Raw genomic sequence first — 26,836 nt, forward strand, 5'->3', positions numbered from 1 at the left:
CCATCCTGGCTAATAGCCATTGATGGACCTACCCTCCATGAACTTATCTAGTTCTTTTTTGAACCCTGTTATAGTCTTGGCCTTCACAACATCCTCTGGCAATGAGTTCCACGGGTTGACTGTGTGTTGTGTGAAAAAATACTTCCTTTTGTTTGTTTTAAACCCGCTGCCTATTACTTTCATTTGGTGGCCCCTAGTTCTTGTGTTTTGAGGAGGAATAAATAACACTTTACTTTCTCCACATCAGTCATGACTTTATAGACCTCTATCATATCCCCTCTTAGCTGTCTCTTTTCCAAGATGAAAAGTCCCAGTCTTATTAATCTCTCCTCATACGGAAGCTGTTCCATACCCCTAATCATTTTTGTTGCCCTTTTCTGAACCTTTTTCAAGTCCAATATACCTTTTTTTGAGATGGGGCAACCACATCTGCGTGCAGTATTCCGGATGTGGGCGTACCATGGATTTATATAGAAGCGATATGCTATTTTCTGTCTTATCTATCCCTTTCTTAATGATTCCCAACATTCTGTTTGCTTTTTTGACTGCCGCTGCGCACTTAGCAGTTGTTTTCAGAGAACTATCCACAATGACTCCTCTTGAGTGGTAACAGCTAATTTAGACCCCATCATTTTACATGTATAGTTTTGATTATTATATGTATAGTGAATGATGAAGCCTCCTGACCCACTGGCCTGTACAAAAGTAACTGTAGCTGAGAGGCAGAGCAGAGAAGTGATAGAATGGAGAGGGTGAAAATGGAATTTGGTTCTTGTGCTCACATGCTATATATCTACAGCAGCTGCTTGTGTGTGTGGACAGACCTACTATTTAAGGAGTCTGTTGGGCTGTATGGAAAGGGCAGAGACGAGGGGTGAACCCTCTTCCAGCCCCAGGAAAGGTCACAGCTTCCTCAAGTGCAGGGATCTGTAAGGTAGCTGAGCCAAGCCATGTGTGGGGAAATTAACAAATCCTATTTTCCCAGCATGAGCCCAGGGGAGGTGGGAGTGTGTGGCAGGGAGAGTGGGGTGGAAGGTTCTTTTAATTTTGGGGGTTTTTTTTGAGACAAAGACCTGGTTGGATTTGGGCCCTGTGTAAAAGCAGCTATTTTTCTACCCTGTTTTTCAATAATCAGTACTATGCAGTCGTGAAAACTCTGCCTACCCACTGCTCTGACAGGCTTGTCTAAGGCTTGCGTCTGCATTAAAGCTTAGCCGCCACTTCCAAAGTGAGCTAGGCCTACATCTGTAAGGAGCCTGGCTAGCTAGCATGTGCTGCATTTGGATAGAAGTGGCGCTGTTATCAGTTATGCTTTCTACTGAGGAACTGGGCTAGGGGCAAAGGGGAGAACCTATCCTGAACAAAAGTGGGGAAGGTTTTAAAATTAACCACATGATGGCAGTAACGTCTCCATTATAATCCTCCATGCAGCTCCCTGGAATAGATTTGCTGTTCGAGATGCACTCCATTTATTGCTCAACCTCCTGCACGGTGAAATGTTTATCTGTTTACACTGGGAAAGGATTTGGGACGAATTAAATACTTGCTTAAAATAAGGCATAAATGATTTCAATTAACAGGTTGCATAGGGTCTTAGTGTGATTATGATGCAGGGCTAATGGCTATTCCGAACAGCTCACCTGCCATCCCTTGCCTGGCAGGGAGCACTGTACAGGCACAGCGATTGTTAAAGCTCACTTAGACTGGGAGATGTAATGGGTGAGTTTTGTGGGGTGGATAGTGCTTGGATCCATCTGCCAGAGCTCAGAGAGAGACTGAAGTTGGGCTAGGGCCAGAGTTTAAGGAGTAAATTCCTAAGGGCCTACTGGCCTCTAGAATTAGATCTACAGTAAAACCTTCGTGAGAGACCACCTCTCACGAGCGACTACGTGTAACGGCCATGGACCATCGCTGTGCTCTGGCGTGCAAGCCTTGGGGGAGAGGCGACCGCTTTTGATAATGCCCATGAGTGGTTGCTCTTGGCGGAGCAATGGACTGTGTCCTGACCCTGGCTTGCTGATGGAAATGACTCTGGCTGGAGTCCATCAGCTGTGTTCACCCTCCTCCCTCTCTAGCTACAAGGGGTACACAGGGGCTTGGCCCAGTCGAGGGAGGGGTGATGCTGCTGCGGGCGGGGGGGGAGCTGTGTAAGGCAATGGGGGGGGAGGGGGAGGGGGAGATGGGGTTTGTGGTTTCGGGAGGAGGGGTGTCTCCTTGTGCGCCTGCTGGGGTGAGATGGGTCCCTGGTGCTGCGGGTCTCTTGCCGGCAGGGGGCAGTATTGCCTCAATGGGGCAGGGGGGGCTGTCCAGCGAGTGTCACTGTACCCGGGGGGGGGGGGGGTACCATGAACAAAGTGATGCATAACTGTGATGTCACACTACACGCTGGCATCCCTTTGCCCAGGCTCAGGCAACTCCCCCCACGCCCCCAGAACATCCGGGGGGGGATGCTTTCCCTGACCTCCCCCCCTCCGCCGCACTTCCGGCTAGTGTCTCCGTTTGCCGCTCCGGGCAGCAACACTTCCGGCTGGGGGGGGGCAGGGTGTGTGTCGGCGGTTTTCGGTTCCCTTCCGGTTGGGCGGGAGGGGGCGAGAGCGGGCTTCCGGTGAAGCGCTTCCGGGTCCCTATTGTCCCTTCTCCTGCTCCGCCCCCGCGCGCAGGTTGGTTCCGGTTCCGGCCCCGGTGGCTTTTCCCCCGTCGCAGCTACGCGGGGTGTGAGGGGGGTGGCAGCGTCTCCCCCCTGATCTGGAGGGTGAGGGGGGGCAGTGTCCATCCCCGCTCTCCCCCTCGGGGTGCGGGCAGCGCCCCGCGGTCTCCCGGCTCGGACCCTCGGGGTGGGCGCGGGCAGCGGGCCGGGCCTAGAGGGGCCGGGGCGGTGCTCGGGGGCGGGGGCCGGGGCCGCTCTCCCGGGGCTGGCCGGGCTCCGCCCTGCTCCTGACTTCGTGCCCGGGCGGCCGGTGGCTGATGCGGCCTTTGTCTGTCTGTCTGTCTGTCTCCCCCCTCCTAGCCCAAGGCGAAGCCGCCGCCGCTTGGAGAAGAGGAGTAGCCCGATCCACCCAGAATGGCCCAGTTCAAGCGCCAGAAGCCTCTGCGAGCTGGCAACCCGCAGGGAGCGAGGCCGTTCTCAGGTCAGCTGGCCCGGCGCCGGGGGACGGTGTCTGCAGGCTGGAGCAGTCGCCCAGCCTGCCTGCCCATGGCCCCGAGGGATGAGGCGTCGCCCCCTTTTCCTGGGGAACCCGGCGTCAAGTGTTTGATCCGAGTGAGAGCCAGGACTCCTGAGTTGTGTTCCTAGGCCATGCCGCGGACTCACTGAAGTATTATCCACGTTTTATTTATGGATAATAAGGTGGTTTCACAGGGGACTGGTAAAGCTTTTCGGAGCCGTGGTTGAAGGGCAAATTTGTAATATCATGCTATTATTATTAACTCAGTTGTTCCCGCATTTCTTTTTCCCCGACTAAAAGCTATAAGTGTAATATTAATGTATTTCAGATGTAGCATGCCTTTCATCCCAAAGGAAACCTAATTGCTTCACTAGCTAAATACAGTTACGGAACTCGTAAATCTTCCCTTCTTCTGCGGAATATCACTGAGTTTCTGTAGGTCTAGTGCGGTTTCAAATTTTAGAATCTCTACAGAGAACAGCACTGAAATGCAGCTATCTTTGGGGTGGAGGGCTACAGCCAAGTAGTACACAGCATAATAATGTGTGTGGGGGAGGAAATCAACTTTGGCTTCTCTAAAGACCCTCCCCCCTGCAGTTTCAGTCTGGTACAAGTTGGCCTGCTTTGGTTCCCGTCTTAAATTGTTGCGTGGATTCTGTGTGTTGGTGGTAATTTAACAAGTTCCACCAGAGAGGTGGGCGGGTGAAGAGATTTCTCTGTGGTGTGTGAAGTACTTTGAGACTAATGATTTTTGTGAGTGTCGGAAAACAGTGAACATGGCAGCTCCTTTATATTCTAATTGGTTTGAAATGTGTTTAAATGTCAATTGATCACACACATCACCTAGCATTCAAAAATACAGGTACCCAAGCCCTGATTTTCATGGCCCAAGGCACATACTGAAAGTGGGGCTGAAGCAGAATATTTCTGCAATATTTAAGCTTTCACTTTTGTTAGTTTTTGGCTGTTCAAATAACTTTCCAAGCATGGAAAAATTGTGGTACTGTCTTCCTGAGTCTGCAGATAGACCGCTCCTGCGCTTTGATAGCTTTGCCAAGCAGCACAAAGGTGACACTAAGAAGACATTAGCCAGGTTTAACCCTGGGGCTGTGGCAAAACAGGCAAGAATCATGTCCGTTTCATGGGAAATAGGTGAGCAGAGATGGACATTGAAGCAATTCTTGGGAGAAAGAGTAGGAAAACTCGGACGCCTGGACACAACAGATGTTATGCTCTGGGGATGAAGGAAGATAGAGAATTACTCACTTCCAGGAACCAGAAGCGGGCAGGTTGGGAGGCGAAGGCTTTGCATTGGGAGATACATGCTGGGTAGAGGCAGCATCTTTCCTCCCAACTCACCACAGTTTGGTAATCTAAGGGTGGGAGTTTCCCAGTGCATTGCTTCTGGAAAATTCTGGTAGCTCCAGTGAGTCAGGCTGGTTCTGAGTAGATCTGATTGGAACTACTATCTGAGTTGATCCCATAAGGTGTCTCTTTCCTGCTGAGCATGGAAGTTTGTACTTCCACTTAGTTTTTGACCTATTTTTTTTTTGTTTCCCTTCTAGGGACACACCCGACCTCCTTGTTGGGACCTCCACCTGGCCTGTTAAACCCTCCGGTCTCAGCAGATCTTATCCAGAATGCACGGCACCTGCAGGTATGTTGGGGACAATCCTTCCCTCAACCCCAGCTGCTTTGCTGCTTCAGGAAACCTAGAGTTTCAAGTCACTTCTGAGTTGATCAACTTTTCCCCTCATAAGATGTGGGGCTCCTAGTGCACTATCTGATGAGTCACGGCAGACTGGGTTGGAAAGACTTGTGCGCTGTGCATTCATGAGAGAGAGCAGGGCCTCGTAGATGCTTGACTACAGTATTGTTCGGTCCTGGGGATGGTAGGGGCTGCCCAGGGCTGAGGCTGGCTGTGTGTGTGAGAGAGAGAGAGGTGATTTGTGCTTGTACATGGAATGTGAGCACAATGACTGTGTGCATGAATATGTATTGTCTGTTGACTGCAGTGTGTTGCCCTGCTGAGATGCCGTAATGAACCCGCTTGCCCTTTGCCTTGCAGGTGGGTGAGAAGCAGCGAGTCTTCACGGGCATTGTCACCAGCCTGCATGACTACTTTGGGGTGGTGGATGAAGAGGTCTTCTTCCAATTGAGGTAAGGCGAGGGCTGCTCTGTGTGTGTGAGAGTGGGGCAGAGCTCTAGGAGCACTTTAGGACAAGAGTGCTCTTTCCTTTCTGAGTTTCCAAGGGCCTTCGGGAGGGGAGCATTGCTCAGGGGTTAGAACAGAGGGGGACTGAAGTCAGGACGCCTGGATTCTGGTCTGAAATGATAACAGCGGTGCCTTGTTGCTCTGTGTTTTGCGACAGCGTCGTGAAGGGTCGGTTACCACAGATTGGTGAGAAAGTGCTGGTGAAAGCTGTCTACAATCCAAGCCAATCGGTGCCCTGGAATGCCATGAAAGTCCAGACATTGTCCAATCAGGTATCAGTTAAAGTGCTGGTAGTTCTCTCCATGTGTGGGCCGAAGGAGGATCTTTCCAGGCTCAGAGAACATTTGCCTTGATCTGGCAGCAGCAGTTGCCACATTCCATCTCCGAGGCGGCTGCACGTTAGCTATGGGTGAGGATAATCCCTGTGAGCCTACTCAGGCTGCTTGTTTACCTGCTGCTGTGCTAGGCCCAGCAGCTAGCCTGGTCAGTGAAAGGTTAAACCAGGCTATGCCCTGGTGTTCCCACTGCTGCTTCCTGCCAGGTGAACTCCCTCTCATTCCCTTTGAGGGCCATCTCCTGTTGAGCCCTTGTTGTGAGGCTCTAGGCTTGAATATTGCATGCCTTTCATTCTGTAGCCCCTCCTGAAGGCCCCCACCCCTCTCCTGCATGTGGCATCCTTAGGACAGAAACAAGGCATCCTGGGAGCCCAACCTCAGCTGCTGTTCCAGCCTCACCGGATCCCTCCTCTGTTTCCCCAGAAACGTGAGTATAATGTGGGGGAGACTTAGCGCACTGGAGCTACAGGGATTCCTGGGATGATCCACCTGTCTTAGTGGCAAGGGTCCCGTGGACATTTTGGTCTCTCCTCTTAGCAAGGACACTTTTGGTCCTGGTAGCATGGGTAAGAAGTCTGGAATAAGCCCCAATCCTCATGAGGCGAGAGGAAAGCTTATGTGCACCAACCAATTCGATTGCTTCCAGACATGGGTTGTGGGAGCCCTGGGATGGCAGCTCCTGGAGCGAGGGCGGGGGAAGCCAATGTAGCAATAACAAGCCTTAGTTAGTCCAGATAGGGATTGGCTTTTGGAGCGGCTTAGCAATAAGACTGTGTATTTGTTTCCCCAGCCATGAGCCTCTTCCAGTCATCCCCTTCGCTCCATCTGGGCCACCTTGGGAGATACCCTGGTCGGGGCCCAAAGGGCAGGCAGGACTCAGGCAGATGGTAAGGACTGTGGAAAGTGTGTCCCCTATAAGCTCCAAAGGGAGGGTTTGAAGGACCCTTTGGCAAGTGTGTCCTGCATGCGGTCCTTAAGGGGCTTTTTGGAGGAAAGAGAGAGGTCGCCTGTTAGGGCTGGAAGATGGCTATACTTACGGACACTGTGCTGGTTACAGGGACGACTTTGATTCGAAGAAGCGGAAACAGAAAGGTGGCGAACCGTGGGGAGTGAAAAAGCCACGCCATGATCCGCCACAGTACCGGGTCTACTTTGCACGCTATGCCGTGGACAGGTGAGAGCCCATGGGCGCTAATGCAATAGCTCTGATTGCAGTCTAGCTGTCACTCTGCCCCTAACTTACTGCTCTCCCCCATATCCTTGAAGCTGGTAGCAACTGAAAGTCATTACCATCGCTAACTTCTAATGCTCCACTGTCTCTCTGCCTGGCTCCAGCCCCTTCTGCGATGCCATGGAAATCCTGAGACGCTACTGCAGCATCCAGTTGCCCCGGGAGTTCTACGATGTCCGCCTGTGCTGGCTGGACACGTTCCCGCTCGCCCAGCCGCTGACCCTGAGGCACCCCAGCCGCATCCTGGTGGCTGACCCCGCAGAGGAGGCGGCGCCCAAGACAGAGGAGGACGTTGTGCCGGAGGACGCGGATCCTGCATTCAGTGCCAAGGTGAGAGATTCAGCGGCACCCCTAGCTCGGCGTGCCTTCCTGCCCTGGATGACATAGGGCAATGGGTATCTGTGCCAGTCTGACCCTGTTGCCGTTCCCCCAGGTGATGCTGCTGTCGTCCCCAGGGCTAGAAGAGTTGTATCGCCATTGCTTATTATATATTGAAGAGCCCAGCGAGCAGAAGGAGAATCCAGAGCACCCCACAAAGCAAATAAAGGTGAGGCTGCTGTTAATCTGTCGGGAGGAAGAGCAGGAGCAGGAATTCCCTCCTCTGCAGAGGCTTATTGGGCTTCTCTTCTCCTTCCCTAGTTCCTGCTGGGGAGGAAAGAGGATGAAGCTGTGCTGATTGGAGGGGAGTGGTCGCCTTCCCTGGATGGCCCCGAGCCGGACTCTGACCCCATGGTTCTGGTTCGCACAGCCATTCGCTGCACCAAGGCCCAGACTGGCCTGGACCTGAGCGCTTGCACGAAGTGGTGAGTGTTATCCCCTTGGGCCCTGGGAGCAGACAGGGCTGCAGCCAAAGTGACCGCTATTACCGATGGGTGAGATAATCGGACCAAAAATATGCCACTCTAAATGAGTTTTCCTGTGTTGTTCATTCCCTTCAACAGGCAGGACGGAGTAGCTGTAGAGAACTTTGGGGTGCCTGCTCCGGGTTGGTGGATGGGGTGCTCAGATCCATGTAGATATGGGCTGGAACTTTGGTTTGGCTGATTACATCATGGCTATATATAGAATTCCTGCACTGGGTAACCGTAGCAACTGATTTTACTTTGCTTAGACCTGGTCTCCCATGTGACTTGGTTGGTTAGTAACAGCCGAGGGAAGATGGAGACCTTCTGTCTTTAACATGGTGGGGGAATGGACCCTAGCAGTGATAGGTTTTATTCCCTGTTCCCAAAAGCTGAGCCTCCCCTCCCCTGCTCCAGGTTCCGTTTTGCAGAGTTCAGGTATCTGCGTCGGGGAGACCCATTGCAGAGGGAGACGGCGGTGATCTTCCTGCCGGATGTCTGGAGCTGCATGCCGTCTCTGGAGGAGTGGGAGGCCCTGTGCCAGCAGAAAGCCCCTCTGCCATCCCCCTCGCCGGAGGAGAAAGCTGAGATGGTGAGAGTGGGCTGTCATAAAGCCAAGAGCAGTGGTAGTAAAGGTCTTATCACCCACTCTTGTCAAGATCTCTCTGTAATGCTTTTAAAAAGGATGTGGAGATACCAGAAGCAGCCCCTGACCAGGAAATGGAGGCCAATGCACAGGAAGTAAATGCCACAGATGCTGCTGCTGCTGCTGCTGAACCAGAAGCTCCAACTCCCCCACTTGAACCTGCCATCGTTGCTCACCCGAAACCAGCAATGCAAGGTGGGCAGCCGAGCTGCTCCAACCTCTCGCTCTGCACCCTGCTGGAGTACAGGAGACAGAGGGAAAAGCTTTCATTTGAGGTAGGCTCACCTCTCCCTGGGGGCAGGCACCAGGCCAAGCTGGTGTGTGGTTCCCTGTTCTACTGTGGGTGAGCGGCCCAGTTCTGTAGAGTGCTGCACTTAGAATTCTTTCTGTCCTTCTCCCTCCCCAAGGTGGCGGTGATGGCAGAGCTCTTCCAGGAGATGCTGCAGCGGGATTTTGGCTACAGGCTTTACAAGGCGCTGCTGGCTCTGCCCGAGAAGGAAGAGATGACAGAAGCAAAGAACCTGGAGTCAGAGAAGCCAGCTGAGCATGAGAAAGTGCAGGAGGAGGAGGTGGAGGCGGAGGCGGCAGCCAGTGAGCAGGAGCCTGGGCAGGTGTGTCCCCATCCCCCTGGGGCCCTCAGCTGAGACTACAGAGAAGTTCTGACTCTGACTCTCTCTCTCTCTCTCTCCTGCCTGTGCGCAGACCCATCAGGAGGAGGCAGAGCAGAAGCCAGCATGCAGTGAAGATCCCCAAGAGGATGAGAAGGCCAAAGTGGAGCCCAAAGACTCAACTGATGAGCTGTGCATGCTGAGCCTAGAGGATGACCTGCTGCTGCTGCGAGACGAGGAGGAGGAGGACTTTGGTAGGTCTGGCGCACGGCATGGGTGGCACGTGCGCCCAGTTCCTCCAGTTGGGCTGTGCAGACAACTTGCCTTGCTTGTATCCCCTGTAGGTGTCAAGTTAGAAGATGCAGAGGTGCGATCCATTGCTTCCAACCAGTCAGAGATGGAGTTCTCAGCGCTCCATGACCTGGTCAGTAAGCCACAGGGGTGGGGGAGAACAGGGCTGTCATGAGTTTGGGTTTCAGTGCAGGTCCCTAGCTATGTATGTATGTGCCTTGTTCCTTAGCAGCCCAAGGAGCTGGACCCAAGTGCTGTGCTGCCCCTGGATGCCCTCTTGGCCTTTATCTACTTCGATTTGAATTTCTGTGGCTACCTGCACAGAAGAGACCTGGAGAAGATCCTCATGACGCTGGGGCTACATCTTTGCAAGGAGCAGGTGAGTACCAGCTTGGGGGAAGGGGGAAACGCTCCATTGTGAAGGAAGTTGGCACTAACTGGCAGCGTGTGCTGTTGACAGGCGAAGCGTCTTGTGAACAGAGTGGTGACTCAGTACGTGTGTCAGTACCGGAGCCTGCACTACAACCGCCAGGACAGCTCTGACCCCATCCCTGAGGAGGGGCTCTTGGGTAAGTAGTGGCTACAGGGGCCGTGGCAATAGGTGCCGGGCGGGGGAAATCCCCCCCGCCCTAAGTGGGTTGCTCTTGTTTCAGGAAACCTTGCTTTGCTGCCTGCCTCAAACTCTGGGGCTGAGGGTTCTGCCCAGCCCAAGGCAGTGGTGGAGCATGGGGACCTGATCTCGCACAGCGGGACCGTCCTCAACTTGGGAAAGCTGCTGGAGAAAGCAGAGCAGACTGAGAGTAGCCGCCTGTACCTGGAGAGCAAAATCCACACTCTGGAGGTCAAGCTGGGTGAGCCAAAGTGCACTGCTGGGGTGGTGGTGGTGGTGCTGCTAGAGTATGGCAGGGCCCGCCGGGGGGGGGGGAACAGGGTTGAATTTGTTCTCTGCCCACAGAGGACGCCCAGACCAGGTTCTCAGCGACAGAGTCCTCAAACAAGGTGCTGGTCGCTGAGCTGCAGGATGTACAGAAGCAGCTGGCTGATATGGAGGAGCAGGTGAAATCAGCAGAGAGGCAGAAATCCCACTTCCAAAGGCTGCTGCAGGAGAACAAAAAGCGCCTCGTTCCCCTGCAGCTGGAGATCCAGCGGATCATTGAGAAGGTATCATCAACTCCCCCCTCCTCCCTGAGAGAGTGAGACATGGTAGTTAGTATCTCTTCTCTCAGCTAACACCTTTGCATGGGCAGAAGTGAAGTACTGTGTTCTGAGATGATGGGGGGAGGCATCCTGCTGTCTCATGCCTTCTTTCTCTCTTCCAGACTAATAACTGCTTAGAGAAGAAGGAGGAGGAACCAGCATCTAGCAACTGACACCTGTGGATCCCCTGAAGCTATTATAGTGTGCCGAGTCTGTGCCCTGTCATGAGCCTAGACTAAAAATGGCAAGGTCAGTGAGTGAGGGGCTTAGAAAGGAACCAAGAACCCTTTCACTGCCTGAGGGAGGAGACTTGAACTGGGTTCTCATTATGGGGGAGCCTAACAGTGTTGGACTGCAGCACATGAGACAGCTCCACTCTGACCCATCATCAAACTTTTGAGGTAGGAATTGCTAATTGTCTACAAAGGTGTCTGGTAAGTGATGGCTGTGAGCTCCAAATGAAGGTCTGCCATCTGCACTTAGTATTGAGGTGGTGCTTGCTTTAGACAACAAATGTGGTAACAACTTGTATTTAATGGGAAAGGTTGAAACCCCCCTCTTTTTTTCTTCACTCGTCTGTGGCTATTTTTGTCTTGTCTCTTGTTTTCCCACTGAGATGACTTTTTTTAAAATTCTAAATAAATAGTTGTGTGCTACAGGAAAAGTTCTCGTGCTTGTCCTGTCTTTGCTCAACAGGAGTAGGCTGGAGCAGCTACTGCTACCCTTTGATCTTGTGCAGTTATCATCAAAGCTGGAACGGACAAGAGGCTCCCCCAGCATAGGTAGGGTGGTCAGTCATCAGCCACAATGGACAGGGCCCGCAGCTCACTCAGCTTGGCTTCATTCTCTTTCTCCCTCTGCTCATCTGTGAGGCCTGGCTCATCAATCTGCTCTGTCAGGTCTCCGAAGATCTTGTGCATTTCAGTGTAGTACACAACCTGGGGAGAGATGGTGTCAGCCTTACATTTTAACTTTAACAATGGCTGCTTACTGGCTAGTTAACCTCAGCCCACCCAAAGGGGGGTGGTTTTGTGGTCTCCAGTCAGCTGACTCATCGCATAGTGCAGACATACTTCAATGGGTGGTACTGAGTCAGGACTGACCACCCCCTCCCTGCAGTGGCTCGGTGTGGCACCAGGGGGACTGCTGTGTTACTGTCTTTATCTGCAAGAGGCAGGGTATTAACATGTGGCAATGTTAAACCGCATCCACTAGGGGGCTCCACACTCTAACTAGAGGATCAAGTGATGCCCTATTAATGAAGCTTACCAGCAACATTAGCTCACATTACCTATAGGCAGCAAGCTCTGATCCTGGAGTCACAGCTTGTCACTGAACATTGGCAACTTGCATGCAGGCCTAGTCAAAGCAATGGGAATTCTACTGCAACAGCCTTGGGGAACCTCCCTTCTGGGGTTGGAGGACAGGGAGAGAGCAGACTAGCATTTAAAGCCTCCCTGAAGTCAATAAAGCTCTGAAATGGGTGCATGTGTTCACTGGTGCAGAGAGATTGGGTTTTAAGCATTAGCTGAAGCTGAATATCTACCCCGACCTTAACAAACGATGGCGTATTGCTACCCGTAGATGAGAACTAAAATAGAAATTCCACTGAGTAACTCGAAACCCTGCAAAGATAAATAAACTTAATGAGGCATGGAGGGAGAGATAATGCCGGCTGGATGAATGGGCGGGGGTGGTAGAGCAGCCCATTACCATTCATATATCGGCACAGAAACAGGGATGCTCTCGCCAGCCTTTGCCTTAATGGCCCCAACGGGGACGCTGCAGTTCAGTGGTCACAGCAGTGAGTCAGGACTCCTGGGTTCTATTCCTGGCTCAGCACTGACTCATTACATTGCCTTGGGCAAGTCACCTCCCCTGTCTGAGAAGGAGGGTGCTATGGAAGGGCCAAGTAACCCTACCAAGGGTGGCCGCGAATGACGCAGTCAGAGCTGCTGCTAACCCTCCGCCCCCGCCAAGGGAGTGACTGTCGGTGAGAACCCAGGGACAGTCCCAGATTTCTTTAGAACTCCCTGTGCTCAGCGAGGTGCCCCTTTGTCTCTGGTATTCCTTCATTATGGGGGAATAAATCCTCCATCCAAGCAACCTCAGGGAGAAGGGACAAAGGCGTGTGAGCGCTAGACAACAGAGGAATCTTTGCACAGCCCCATGGATTAACGGCCTCTGGAGAAGGAGATCCTGCAGTCCCAGCTGCCAGCCAAAGCAACCAGCACAGGAGCAACCTGGGTTTATGTTGGGCACCTTGAAAGAAGTTTCAAAATTGGTTTCTTCATCCCTCAGAGCGCCTCACGGAGCACAGGCACCCAACACCACGCAAATGCAACCACCTTAAGAGCAGAGGGCAGCAGCCAACTGGCACACAGCACAACAGGAGAATCAGTCTGTGGGCAAGTGGCTTTTGGATATGCAGAGGCCCAAGTTCAGTCTCTGGCCCGCTGAGTCTACCGTAGAGACTGGCACCGTGGTCCAGCGCTTCTCTGGGACGCCAAAAATCACAAGTTCAAATGCCAGTGTCAGTTTTCCCCACGCTCTAGGATGGCAGTTTAACAGATGATAATTGGCCTTAAAATCCACGGCAGAGAAAAGACTGGCAGCAAACGCAACCAACAGGAGACAGAGTGTGAACATGGCAGTCTAAGTTACACCACCTTGCTCATCACCCTGACTGATGCCTGGTGTGTGTTCATCCTGCCAATCAGCCATGCTTGTCTCCCCTATCTGGAGTGACACCTAGTGAACTTGTATGCCTGCTCAGAACGGAAAGAGGTTTGTTCTGCCCCATCAGGCTGGCCAACTCCACGGGGAAACGCCTCTGCACAGAGGAAACCTAAGCTGCTCCTCACCTTCCTCATTCCCTCTCTCCACAAGAGGAGGACTCCATAAGTTTGGGCAAAGATTTACGGCCCTTCCTCATAAGGGAGGTGGGTGGGGGGGAAGACACTGATTGCACGAATCCCCTGGGGAAGGGGAGGGATTTGAGTTATAACATTCTGACCCAACCCCCCACCCCGAAAACAAACACCCCATCCCTACACAGGGGCCAAAGCTGAGATTCCCATTCTCTATCACTTGTGCCAACAGGGAGATCGGGACAGCGGAAACCACAAATTTTCTCAGCACAGTTCAGCCAGCACCTCGTAAGCCCCACAATCTCACCTGTTTCGGGGGGGGGGGGGGGGCTTTGCTCATTGACTTGAGTGGGATTGTAGGATGGGGCCCTAAATAATCAACCACCATAGAACCAGATCAGCTTCTAGTAGAAACCAACTTGACCTTCTGCCAGGTAACGGGTCAGGCACACTATCCACCTTGTGCCCAACCAGCTTCCAGGATAACCCCGAAGTTCAGGATTGATGTTCAACTATGACTTCCTTTCCCAGCATTTTGAGGGATAATTGCAAACCCCAGGAGAGCTGTAGCATGCAGACAGAGGCGCGTTAGTCTTAGGGACTCCTATGCTGGTGAGATCAATCGTTCACTGAAATAACGTCTGAAAGAGTCTGTGCTCCAGAGAGAAGCACAAGCTAATGGACGTGGACATGAGGGCAGCCAGTGCAGGGGCAGGTTTCACTGTGGGTCTCACCTGAGCTCGGATCAGTGATTCAAAGCTGGGCTCGAAGTAGTCGATGCGGCTGCTGTAGAACTTGGGCATCTCCTCCAGAAGCTGCTTGTTTTTGGCTTCAAAGTCCTCCTTCACCGGCCTCAGCTCCTCACGGGCCTGGGGAACGAGCGAGGGGGTTGCAAGGTATGACCTTCCAGGAAGCTGGCTTAGGACAGTGGTTTTTCACACTAGGGCCCAAGAAGACCTAGCGATCTCGATAAGGGAACATTCTGAGGACCAGCCTGTGGGTTTGGGGGATGACTGAATCTCTCCCATAAAGAGATCCACAGGTAGGTCACTCAAAGGCAGTAAGGACTCTAACACCACCATGGCAAGCTCCTTGTATCTGCCACATGCACAACTCGACTCAGTGTATGGGCACCAAACATTAAAGAGCTTTCCTTAGCCAGTCTCCTCTATGTTGTACTATAAATATGCATCAAAGTTGCTTTTCTGTGAGCAGCAAGGTACAGATGACCTGCTGGGAGACATAATAAAATAGTTCCTTCTCCTGCCTCACAAAGAGAAATGAACGCTATACGCCGGGGCCCTCGTCCGAAACCAAACAGAGCTCTACAGAGCAAACCCAGAATGCGACACAAGATCCTCTGACTAGCAGCTCGAGGACAATGTTAGCAAGCACCATAGTTTATCTGTTGGCTGCAGCCCTGTGGTCAGATGGTGTCTCACTTGGACATTGGCAGATCTCTCTCGCTGGGATAACTGAAAAGTTCGGAAGGACCCTACAGCCCACGCCATACTGGGGGCCCATGCTGGTGCCACGACCCCATATTCAGAGAGGAGGCCTCACTGGGCCAGCAAAGCAACTTTGCTATGCTGCTGGAAGTAAAGGTGAGTAGGGGAGACGCCAAGTTGAGCTAAGGCTTGGCTGTGGGACCTGCTAGCGCCGCTGGGCTGATGCCGAGACTCTGACGGTTTTCGGTCTGCCCTCGGGGTTTTCTCCCTAACCCTGTGCCCTCTCCTGTCTTTGCACTTTGCCTGTGACCTTCAGTTTGGAGAGTCCTATTGGCGATCTTTAAACAGAAGCGTGGGGAGAAAGGGAAATGTCTCTGAGAAGGGGTGGAAAAGGGCAGGAGGGGGTGGGTGCTGAAACATTAGACAAGTTCAAGTCTGCCACTTAATCCTGGTGCAATTCCAAAGGGCGGGGGTGGGGGCTAGCAGTGAGATTCCACATGCTGGTCCTGCTCTGGCGGTATCTAATCCTATGGACAGATTGGTGTTAAGACAGGTTCCGGGGCCTCTGTTGGGAAAGCACGCTAGAGATATGGAGCAGGCATAACTTCCGGCTAGTAAGGTCTTAAAATGACACCAGGCTCGAAAGGGGCAAATGCATTGTCTGACACCAGTCCAGTTACCCAAACTGAGCCTGAGAATGTTTCAACTCACGGGAAAGGAGGGTTAATTCAGGAAGCTTCCTGCATCCAAAAACTGAGGGCTTGGGTAAACAGCTCTAAAAGGCCCAATGTATATTTCCGGCCGGATGGAAATACCTTATGAGGGTATGCTAACTCCCTACCAAATATCTGGATCTCTCTTGAATAGCCTGGCTTTTGGTCCTCTCCAGCAGCAGCTCTGGCTATCCCAGGTGTCCAAGCTCAGACTTTTGATTATTTATTTCAGATTTTCATGGGGAAAAAATTAGATCACACCAGAAGTTCATTAGGCAAAAAATAAAACCGACTTAATCACCAGGACAAAAGAACTCCCATTTTTCCAGCCATAGCTTTAGTCACTGAGGCTGAGCAGCATAAGCTGCTTACTATGAAGTCTGAGTTCTCTTTTGTTAATGCTGATAGGGCTGTTCTTTAACACAATACTTAATTTGGTGGGGAAAGTGATCAAAACGGTGTGTTCTTTGACTCTGATGAAGGCGACTATTCCTTAGAGGTTTCAAGCGAATGTGTTGCAGCAATGACAGATTTGGCCGGGAATGCTGGTGAAGATTTAGTAAAAACAAAACCCAAACCCCAACAACTTTGCTTGAATTTCAGAAAGACGTAAGAATCTGGTGACGTTTCATGTGAACCAGCTATTGCAATTTTGTGAGACCTAAGCTTTGTACCAGGTGGCAAAGGTGTAGAATTTCATGATTGTTTTTTATAGCTGTTTAGGCAAATTCTGAAGTTCGGTGGAGTGCTGCCTCCTAACGTGCTCTTACAGTTATCTCCAGTTCTTGTGGGCTTTAGTTTGGAGAGGACGTTCTGTTTGGTCTTAGACTGAGTGCTCTTAATTTACCTGGATTTACCCAGCATTGCGCATGTCAATTTAATATTGAAAAAATAACGGCACCTTGCCCCAAAACACTGAATGAATTAGCCTGTACTTTAGGGAATTTAGATACAGATCTTAGATACTGAAAGACAAAAGATCATTCAGTCCATTTCCCTGCTGAGGTAGGGTTGTACCCAAGTGTACGTTTCCAGGGGATTTCCCCGGTCTAGTTTTAAATGTCCCAAGCAATGGCGTTCCGATCATTTCCCTTGCGAGTCTATTCCATAGCTTAATAGATCTTCGATGCCTAGATTGTCTCTGTCTTAATTTCATCACGCTATGCCCAGTTACTGTGCTAAATAACTCGGCGCTTACACCATTCAACAATACTTGGCATGTCAGGATGAAACATACGCCAGGGAAATTGTACTGTGCCACGCTGCACACAAGGGGTGCCCTAACATTCTCTCCAGAGCTTTTCAACCCCAGCAGTAAGCGCCCGTCTCCCAGCTCTGTACCTGGTGTAGCTTGGCAAGGATAGGGCCGGTCTTCTCCTTCTCTTCGTATTTTTCCACCTTGGACTGCAGCCGCTTGTAGTCTTGCAGAGTCTGCTCACGTCTCTTCACTGCCATGTTCAGGCTGGGGAACACGCTGCTGAACCTGCAGGGGTTCAAAGAATAAACCCCCCGTGAATGCTGTGGCCTGGCTGGACTCATCTTAGGGACATATCTGCTTGGCCAAACTCCCAGCTAAGAGCCTGTTAATGCAAGGTGCTCAGGCAGAATTCTGTATGACACTAGGCGTTAGCACCTGTCCTCAGATTACTGGTAGGGCAGAGGCAGGGGTAGGACAAGTGCCCTTAAGGCCCGATCCAACCCCCAATGACTTTAATAGGAATCGAATCAGGTCCATAATCGGCACGAGTCTTTCTATCCTCTTGGAGCTTCCAGCAGATGCATCACGGGTCCTATGCCTTTAGGTCGAAAATGTATTTCATGTTAACAGCCTGCAAACATCTGAAAGATGCAGATATTAAGTGGGGAGAGGAATTCTGTGGGGAGTTGCAAGGGGGTCTGACTAGAAGTAAGGGAACAGTATTGGACAAATGGAAATGTAGGCTGAATATCAGTAAGCATTTCTTAACAGGGAAAGCTACAAGGTCTGGCATAGCCTCCCTAGGAATGGGGTGGAAGCCCCAGAGCTCAGGATATTTAAAATTAGACAGGGAAAAATGCCAGGATGGAACATTTTTGCTCTGGCCGCTGGAGTGGGTACGAACTAATTTCTATGACGCTATGAAAGATATAGGGGAAGGAGAAAGATAAGAGCTGCTGGCCCTGCAACACGTAGTTGTCCCTTCTCTCCTCTCTTGTCGACTGGAAACTGGGCTCTCCTTAGCCAAGAGACTGCTGTTAACTCAGCCCAAGAAGGGAGAGCCCTAAGACTAAGGGAGGCAGAGACAGCCCTCAGCATTTCCCTGGGGGAAGAGAAAAGCATGAACAAAGGCCTGGGGCCACAAAGGAGCTAGTCCTGAGGGATCCCAGTGGCCCTGGCACTGCCTTGCAGTTTCTCCACTGCTTGGAAAGATTATATGAGCCACATGTTGCTCTTAAACCGGGGCATGGGATCATTAGCCAGTCTTCCTGGGACACAAGCACTAGTTCATGACTGAGAAGGAGGACGGTTGCCAAGACAAAAAGAGGAACAGGAAAGAAAACACAGGGAATGCAGAAAGAATCCTTTTCTCTCTCCTGACTTGTACTGGCTAGCACTCAGGGCACAATCCTGTGAGGCGCTGAGCATCTCCAGTGATTCCACGGGAGTGAAACATCTTGCAGGATTAGGCTGCAATTGATCAAACAGAAAGAAACCCTGATCCCCTCTTCTGTGGATGTGGAAGAGCTCCATTTTGCTACTTCCTGAGGTGAATAATTTGCTCACACCTATCCCACTTCCTGCATAGAGCATGGAAGAACAACGGGGGTTGTCTAGGTGCTCAATACTCACCAAAACGTTGGTTATGAAAAAGATATTCCCGGCAGCTTTCGTGGCATTTCCCACTAGAGTGAGCGTGATGCAATCCACACTCCCAACACCCCCTCATCCCTCTGTCCCCTGAGTCCTTTCGCTAACATGAACCCTGCACTGTGGGGATTTAAAGACGCACCACTCCTTTTACTGGGCTGATATTACTCTTTAATTTCCCTTTCAGAGAGGGACATGGTCAAGTTAGTTTAGATCCAGAATTTAGAATCTGTTAATCAAAACAAGGAGTGAAACCAAACCTAGTCCAAATAGAAATGTGTTTATTATAAACTTCCATGGGCATTGTGAGACTGAACTGACTGGTGTTTGTAAAATGCCTGGAGTCCCAGCTGATGGAGGGTGCTACTAAAAGGGAAAGTTCATAGAATATCAGGGTTGGAAGGGACCTCAGGAGGTCATCTAGACCAGCCCCCTGCTCAAAGCAGAACCAATCCCCAACTAAATCATCCCAGACAGGGCTTTGTCAAGCCTGACCTTAAAAACTTCTAAGGAAGGAGATTCCACCACCTCCCTAGGTAACGCAGTCCAGTGCTTCACCACCCTCATCTGCCACCCCTGAGAACAGTCTAGCTCCATCCTCTGTGGAACCCCCTTTCAGGTAGTTGAAAGCAGCTATCAAATCCCCCCTCATTCTTCTCTTCCGCAGACTAAACAATCCCAGTTCCCTCAGCCTCTCCTCATAAGTCATGTGTTCCAGTCCCCTAATCATTTTTGTTGCCCTCCGCTGGACGTTTTCCAATTCTTTCACATCCTTCTGGTAGCGTGGGGCCCCAAACTGGACACGGTACTCCAGATGAGGCCTCACCAGTGTCGAATAGAGGGGAACGATCACGTTCCTCGATCTGCTGGCAATGCCCCTACTTATACATCCCAAAATGCTCTTGGCCTTCTTGGCAACAAGGGCACACTGTTGACTCATATCCAGCTTCTCGTCCACTGTAACCCCTTGGTCCTTTTCTGCAGAACAGTTCTGCAGGCTAGAACTGCCTAGCCATTCGGTCCCTAGTCTCTAGCGGTGTGTGGGATTCTTCCGTCCTAAGTGCAGGATTCTGCGCTTGTCCTTGTTGAACCTCATCAGATTTCTTTTGGCCCAATCCTCTAATTTGTCTAGGTCCCTCTGTATCCTATCCCTACCCTCCAGCGTATCTACTTCTCCTCCCAGTTTAGTGTCACCTGCAAACTTGCTGAGGGTGCAATCCACGCCATCCTCCAGATCATTAATGAAGATATTGAACAAAAGCGGCCCCAGGACCGACCCTTGGGGCACTCCTCTTGATACCAGCTGCCAACTAGACACAGAGCCATTGATCGCTACCCGTTGAGCCCGACAATCTAGCCAGCTTTCTATCCACCTTATCGTCCATTCATCCAGTCCATACTTCTTTAACTTGCTGGCAAGAATACTGTGGGAGACCGTGTCAAAAGCTTTGCTAAAGTCAAGGAATAACATGTCCGCTGCTTTCCCCTCATCCACAGAGCCAGTTATCTCGTCATAGAAGGCAATTAGATTAGTCAGGCATGACTTGCCCTTGGTGAATCCATGCTGACTGTTCCTGATCACTTTCCTCTCCTCTAAGTGCTTCAGAATTCATTTCTTGAGGACCTGCTCCATGATTTTTCCAGGGACTGAGGTGAGGCTGACTGGCCTGTAGTTCCCCGGATCCTCCTCCTTCCCTTTTTTAAAGATGGGCACTACATTAGCCTTTTTCCAGTCATTCGGGACCTCCCCCGATCGCCATGAGTTTTCAAAGATAATGGCCAATGGCTTGTTATCACATCCGCCGACTCCTTTAGCACTCTTGGATGCAGCGCATCCGGCCCCATGGACTTGTGCTCGTCCAGCTTTTCTAAATAGTCCCGAACCACTTCTTTCTCCGCAGCGGGCTGGTCGCCTCCTCCCCATGCTATGCTGCCCAGTGCAGCAGTCTGGGAGCTGACCTTGTACGTGAAGACAGAGGCAAAAAAAGCATTGAGTACATTAGCTTTTTCCACATCCTCTGTCACTAGGTTGCCTCCCTCATTCAGTAAGGGGCCCACGTTTTCCTTCACTTCTTGTTGCTGACATACCTGTTAGTATTACGATCATTATTTTCAAAAAAAGAAAAGGAGTACTTGTGGCACCTTAGAGACTAGCCAATTTATTTGAGCATGAGCTTTCGTGAGCTACAGCTCACTTCATCGTATGCATCCGATGAAGTGAGCTGTAGCTCACGAAAGCTCATGCTCAAATAAATTGGTTAGTCTCTAAGGTGCCACAAGTACTCCTTTTCTTTTTGCGAATACAGACTAACATGGCTGTTACTCTGAAACCGGTCATTATTTTGTTCATAGAAATTAGGCCGTTGCCTGCAATAACAAGGAAGTGGATCCAAGAAGGCCCTTTCCAGTCTTATGTTCCCATGTCAAGGTTTTGGTTTTTTTTATTTAAAGATACATCAACTATTTAAAATCTAGTCCATTTCACACACCTCATTAGAAGTAGTTAAGAGGCCCCGCGCTTGTCTCCGAGCCCTCCTGCGGAGACTGGTGATTTTACAGTCACATTTTCCTATTTTTTAAAATGTTTTTTCTCTCCTGCTCCTGCTGTGTTACAGAGCCACACAACACCATGGGAAGCTGGCTGTCTACACAAGGGGGGAAATAAAGAAACTGACCCCTACACAAAGTGCTGTTCTACGCATAAAGCACACAAACTGACAGAGGAGAGAAAAATACTATTCCCCCACTCATCTTATTAATTTCTAATCACCCGAGGTGTTATTTGCAACAACACCAGCTTCAAACAACAATGTTCAGACAGATGTGAACGTTTTAAGTGGACGGTGGCTCTTTAAATATTGTCCTGCATAGTTATGAACCCAATGACAACAATCTTGTGTTAGTGCCTGAGAATTAAAAAGGGACGGTGACTTGCTGTGAAACTAGCCTGTCTAGTTTCACTGTCCTGACCAAGTGAGTTGCAAAACATAAGGAAATAGCAGTGACAGGAAGTAAATGAGACTGTGAACATTTTTCAGGATTAATAATCTACAGTATTCATATAAGGCAAGGGAGCTTTTAACTCTGAATTTACCTTATCAATGTCTCTTTTACACTGAGTTCCAGCTAACACGGTGCACCGTCTCTCTTATCGTTACCACATTTGTTCTGCGCAAAGTTAGAACTGGGTTCACCTCTCACATATAACCGATCAAATTCTAAGCATTTTGTGAACCTGACCTCCTCTACAGTCCATCCAAAATGTTACTGCCACAACCATCTCTCTAGCCCATTGCTTCACCATGACAGTCCTCTGTATGAGGCACTTGGCTGGATCAACAATGTACTGAAGAGCAAAATCACACATCTTGCCGTCAAGGTTTTATCTCACACAGTCCCTGCCTACCACTTGCACTTTCTCGCCTTTCATATTCCCTCCCTGATTTTACCAATGATACCGATCTCGGGATCCTCCTCCCACAGCTGACTCCTCACCTCCCTCCATGCTCCCCCTTATATTTGGCACCCCCCCTCCCTGAGTCTGTTGGCCAAGCCATGTCACTTGCACCATTTAAATCCTTCCTGAAGGCTCGCTTCTGCTCCCTCACCTAGGCCAAGTAAGGGGAAATAAATAGAATTATCGGCACTGCCAGGCTGTGCCTAAGCCTTATGGAGTTGCTTCATCTTCGGATCACTGTCACCTTTCTCCTTCCTCACCTCCTTCCCCTTATAGCCCTCACTCTACCCAAAACCATAGGTGTCATTTGACTTCTATATTTAGGGGGTCAGCTCCAGTCAGGCCAATGTGGCTGTGCATTCGGGGGGAGGAGGAATTTCATGCCTGCACAACGCCTGCAGGTTTTTTTTGGGGGGGGGGGGGCGGCAACACCCCCCCGTCCCTCCCCAAACTATGCCCGTGCCCAAAAACCTCCTTTACTTCTGCTCATCAGTGCCAGTCCACATGTAATCTAATATCAGCCACCTTTGGGTCAGCTGACAGCAGAGTTAAGGAGATCTCCTCCTACACTCGGAGACATCCCTTGCTTTTCATCTGTCCCCTTGGCTGCTTTCACCATTGGAGAGGCAGTGAGGGTTATTAGTCTGGGAGTCACTGTTGTAATCCTGGCTCTAACACTCATTCCCTCTGACAAGTCACAACTGCCCCGTCTCAGCTTTCCCCGTCTGTAAGATAAGGGTAATAATTCAGATCTCCGGTTTTAGGCTACACTTGATGAAATCTCTCCGAAGCACTAGCACAGGAATGGGTTTTTATAATGTAGACACACACACAAACACCCAACAGGTTCAAAGTTTGAGGCATTGAAAACTGCGTCCCCAAAAGCCGTGTTTTGTAAAGCAATCTGACGGTGAAAAGCACTATGCAAAGGCTAACTACAACCTGGGTAGAAAGCTGAAGTCGCCCCACCCTGCCCCCGTCCCTCTCCTCTTGTCACAGACTGTCCGGAAGTGCTGCTAAGCAAGAGCCTTCGTCACTGTAAGTCCCACCAGCAGCACAGCCAGGATGGGAGCTCTGTGCCCCAGACTGAAGGAGTAGTAGGACCATGCTATCAAAATCCATATCGCCCATAGCCATGGAGCCAGGTGCCAACAATTATGCAGGCGACAGGAATATTCATATTAGCACCAATGTTCTGTGAATTAAGAAATGTCTGAATGAATATTTAAGTATGAAACCAACAGAGTATATTGCTGAAAGTGACAGAAGAGGCAGCCAACGAGGAGCTGGAGGAAAGACCCACAGGTACCATATTAAGCTGGTTTACAGAACTGAAATGAAGCTTTGTGGTAAAAATGAAACCACCCTCCCTCCTCACTAACTGTCAGTGGACTTCAATCATGCACACAAATGACTGACTATCAGAGAACTTGCTCCTATGAAACTGGCCACTGTACCTCCACAGTGCACTGGATAACTTGCTGTTCATAAACTATATGGTCAGTTTTACAGGCTAAAACCAACAAATCTGTCATGAAAACAGTTTCAATAGTACTGCAACATTTATCCTTCTGTTATGTCTTTCTTACAGGTGAGCAGATTTTATACCCACCTGTACTGAAATACCTGTGATCAACAAGGGGTAACAGAGCAAAAAGGAAAATCCCAATTTATGAATTTAATTGTGTTTGATATATTTAGATACATGAACTACGTCGAAGGATTTAGCCGTGGAAACAGAAGCCAGGCTTGCTTTGCAGCACTGACCACTTCGCTCTGTGCATGTTTAATATTATTTATTTTTACCGGGGCTGCACTCAATATGTGCTACGTGCTGAGCAAACACATAGGGAGACAAAGGCCTTGCTCTGAAGCACTTACAGTCTAAAAAAGACAAAGTCCAGAAGCGTTGGGGAACAGGATACAAGGACCATTAGTGTTTAATATTCCTGGCTCAGACGGCGAAATACCAGCTGGTGTTACCATGATCCCGATCGCTAGGTATAACTCAAAAATAGACATAGATGTATAGTGGGTTAGTGCAGGGGAGGCAGTGCGTCTTTCATACCTAACTGTGTGCCCACCTGATTACGCTTCCCACTCTGCCCAAGAGTCCACGGGGTGACACAGACTATCACAAACCACAGTCACCGCAAAGCCGCTGTTCCAGGGCTCACAAGTGCCCACAATGTCACCAGCAAGACAACCGCTAATCAGAACAGCAGCCTACAGAGACCACCCATAAGGACAGACCCCCGGGCCTTACGTTATCCTGCCCTGCAAACACCAAAGGCAACTGTGCCTTTTATTGGTGATTCTTTGCATCCACCATCCCTTTATCTCATTATGGAAATGGGGCTGGGGCATTAATAACCTTGCATCGCCCTGTGCAACCTGAAAAAGTCATCAGCGAGCCCAAGGTCACTCTTCCATCCAGCTGGTCACATGCAGATCAGATGCTGCTACTCTGAGATTGCTTTTTATAGTCAGTTTCACACAGGGTTTGCCATTATATTTAAATGTCGTATCAGCTAACAGAGTGGCTCCCACTGGGACTGGCTGCAGAGGCCCTGCATTTCGTGGGCATGGGGGAAATATTTAAATATTTAGCTGCTATGTAGATAAGTCAAGAAACACATGTATTAAAAGGGCTGGATAAATAGGAATCTGAATGAACACAAGAGATCTGCACAGAGGGAATGTATAAACCGTCATGCCCTTCCCATATTAAAGGCCCCGTGTACTTTGTGGCAGGATGGCCATGAATTCGGTGGCTTTTTGGTGCACCAGCCTGCAAATTCTGCAGCAGCTTCACTCAAATTACATGGTCGCTATTTAAAATGAATTCGAGATGAAAAGGAATCGGACAATCAATACAGTGACCCCTGTTTTTACTGGGATATTACAATTTAATTTATTTTAGGATCCTGAAGGAGGCAAGGGCCAGATGGCTCAGGAGGATGGTAACGGAACATGGAGCCTTTCAGCTCCGAGTCACAACTTCAACTCCCGACCAGGCCAGATGTTATTGAAAGTTGTGACCATCCGATGGCTCGGGGGTGGCCTCTGTGCTATTAGTTTGGTGGGTCCCAGTCACGTTGCCAGCAGACAGCAGTCTACAGCGCAAAGCCCACATTGCCACTGATTGCCTCCTGCTTGGTAGTCTCAGCAGAAATGCCAGGACTGACTGGGCCGGGGGATGGAATTCCCCTCTCCCCAGGTTCACACTGAAGCACTGCCGTGGGGAAAGCTCACACTCCAGCTGCCCTTTGCTGTATTTGTATGTGGCTAGACAGAAGCCTTCAGTCTCCAGGGCTGTCAGGCTAGCATTTGGCCCCAGCGCTGTGTTCACATGCACACACTTGTGGCTTTTTTTTAAATACCCTGACCATGTTTAAGGCAGTCATTGTCATAAAGAGGAAAACAGCCTTGACACAACCACTCACTCTTCTGTGGTATCACTGCTTACATACACCCAAGATATGTGCACGCTATGAACAGAATACATGGTGAGCTCGGAACGGACGGCCAGGAGATGGAATACAGTCGCTTGTCAGTGACGAAGGACTTTACAGAGCACAGCCATCAATTTGCAGCATTTCTCTAGAAAAGCAACAGAGGCTAGTGGTGTGAGCAGAGGGCTGGAGTCCAGACGCTCTCAAGTTCTAAGCGCGTCACTGATACTGACTCTTTCTGTGGCCTCAGGTAATTCACTTATCCTTCAAATCCTTCCTTAAGACTCCTCTCTGCCATGATGCCTGCAAAACCCAGCCGGTTGGTCATGGCTAGGCAGGTGACAAGCTGTGACTGTCGCTCCTCCTCGCTTTCTTTCCTTTTCCTCCCTACCTCCACCCTCAACTATAATCCATGCAACTAACACAGCTGAGCCAATTCTACATCATATTCAATTGCCGTGTAAGTTGCATTCCCTATTCCCTGGCTGTTGGGGTCTTTAGATTGTCAGCACAATGGGGCCTCAGTCCCATCGGAAGCCTTTGGGTGCTACCACAATATAAATATTGCTACCACCTATAAGAATATCTGTGCCTTACTTTCCTCACCTGTCATGTTGGAATGACTCCTATCCACCTCCCTGAGTGGAGTTTGGAGGATTCATGTCAGAAACAGACTTTGAAAATGTACAGAGTTATGACAGCATTACACATTACCCTTTCAGTAGGCTCCTCAACATGGTTTATGGATAATGCTCAAAGATGTGTGTTTAACAAGGGCTCTCTCCACCACGACCCATTGGGCTTAGTACTAGGATAGCACTTTACACCTTGAAAGCACCGCACAGGACATCAACTAATTAGCATGTAACCATTCACATCCGATGAACCCACTAAAGCAGAAAATACTCATTTGGCTCTGAAACGTGGCGTGCAAGATCTCAGACAAGGACCTGCGACAATGTTGCCATTTGCTTGAAGGTAGATCTGTTTTTAAAACAAGGTGGCTTAACTTTTTGTGCTGGATATCTTGGATTTAACAAAGTGAGATTCTGTCGCCCACAACAGAGGGGCATCATGCTTCAGAGTGCTTTAATAAAATAGCTCCAGCACAGAGACTGAAGAGGCAGCTACTCTGTAGGCACGGCAACTTCTGTCTCATCAGGACTTTTAGTGCATGGATTAGTATATACTGTATTTTGGGGTGCTGGGGTTATTGGACTCCGCAAGCTGCCATCATCATAGTGCATCATGCCAGCTCCAGACAATCATGACAAACTGCAGATTCAAGCTCCCGAATCAAAAGAACAGAACTCTATATTCAAACAACATGGAAAGGGACGAGCCCTCAAAACCAAGGATGTCCAGGGTTAAAGCTGGGATGCCGTGGTTTGATGCTCCACGCCCCTGGCGTTTAAAATATCTTACTCAATGCAGTTTCCCAGGGTAGGTGTTATGGGCTTAAATCAGACCCTGAGAGCTGTTTTATGAAAGGCTATCCAGCAAACTGAGGATCAAT

At 50.1% G+C, this 26,836-nt stretch overlaps 2 protein-coding genes across 5 annotated transcripts in view; one reads left to right on the top strand and one right to left on the bottom strand.

Moving 5' to 3' along the window:
* Positions 1-2,642: 2,642 nt before the first annotated feature.
* On the top strand, positions 2,643-11,174 carry CCAR2 (cell cycle and apoptosis regulator 2). 4 transcript variants are annotated; one of them, XM_074940255.1, is made up of 21 exons: positions 2,650-2,752; positions 3,008-3,128; positions 4,730-4,821; positions 5,233-5,324; positions 5,537-5,651; positions 6,015-6,141; positions 6,505-6,601; positions 6,772-6,888; positions 7,050-7,275; positions 7,379-7,492; positions 7,585-7,748; positions 8,205-8,379; positions 8,472-8,708; positions 8,841-9,044; positions 9,136-9,295; positions 9,386-9,465; positions 9,562-9,711; positions 9,793-9,901; positions 9,986-10,183; positions 10,288-10,493; positions 10,652-11,173. In XM_074940255.1, exons 2-21 carry the CDS (start codon positions 3,062-3,064, stop codon positions 10,700-10,702), a joined length of 2,781 nt encoding a protein of 926 aa, XP_074796356.1. In that variant the 5' UTR covers positions 2,650-2,752; positions 3,008-3,061; the 3' UTR covers positions 10,703-11,173. The 4 variants fall into 4 exon arrangements, with proteins under 4 accessions (XP_074796355.1, XP_074796356.1, XP_074796357.1 ...); XM_074940256.1 differs by having other exon boundaries at positions 9,565-9,711; XM_074940254.1 differs by having other exon boundaries at positions 2,643-2,660; positions 9,136-9,465; positions 10,652-11,174.
* The window catches only part of BIN3 (bridging integrator 3), a 55,838-nt gene continuing 40,057 nt past the window's right edge, over positions 11,056-26,836 (bottom strand). The window contains exons 7-9 of the mRNA XM_074940257.1: positions 16,902-17,043; positions 14,134-14,268; positions 11,056-11,467 (exon numbers count right to left, since the gene is read on the bottom strand). Of these exons, the coding sequence (XP_074796358.1) occupies positions 11,321-11,467; positions 14,134-14,268; positions 16,902-17,043 (424 nt within the window). The 3' untranslated portion in view covers positions 11,056-11,320. The remainder of the gene's footprint in view (positions 11,468-14,133; positions 14,269-16,901; positions 17,044-26,836) is intronic.

Source organism: Natator depressus, chromosome 26 (assembly GCF_965152275.1).
Source record: "Natator depressus isolate rNatDep1 chromosome 26, rNatDep2.hap1, whole genome shotgun sequence".
Taxonomy (NCBI): domain Eukaryota; kingdom Metazoa; phylum Chordata; order Testudines; family Cheloniidae; genus Natator; species Natator depressus.

Excerpts from the sequence above, each read along its gene's own strand:
- CCAR2 (XM_074940254.1), top strand. The coding sequence starts at position 3,062 with ATGGCCCAGTTCAAGCGCCAGAAGCCTCTGCGAGCTGGCAACCCGCAG. Across the intron at positions 7,493-7,584 it reads ACCCCACAAAGCAAATAAAG|TTCCTGCTGGGGAGGAAAGA; the intron begins GTGAGGCTGCTG and ends CTCCTTCCCTAG. Across the intron at positions 8,380-8,471 it reads CGGAGGAGAAAGCTGAGATG|GATGTGGAGATACCAGAAGC; the intron begins GTGAGAGTGGGC and ends GCTTTTAAAAAG.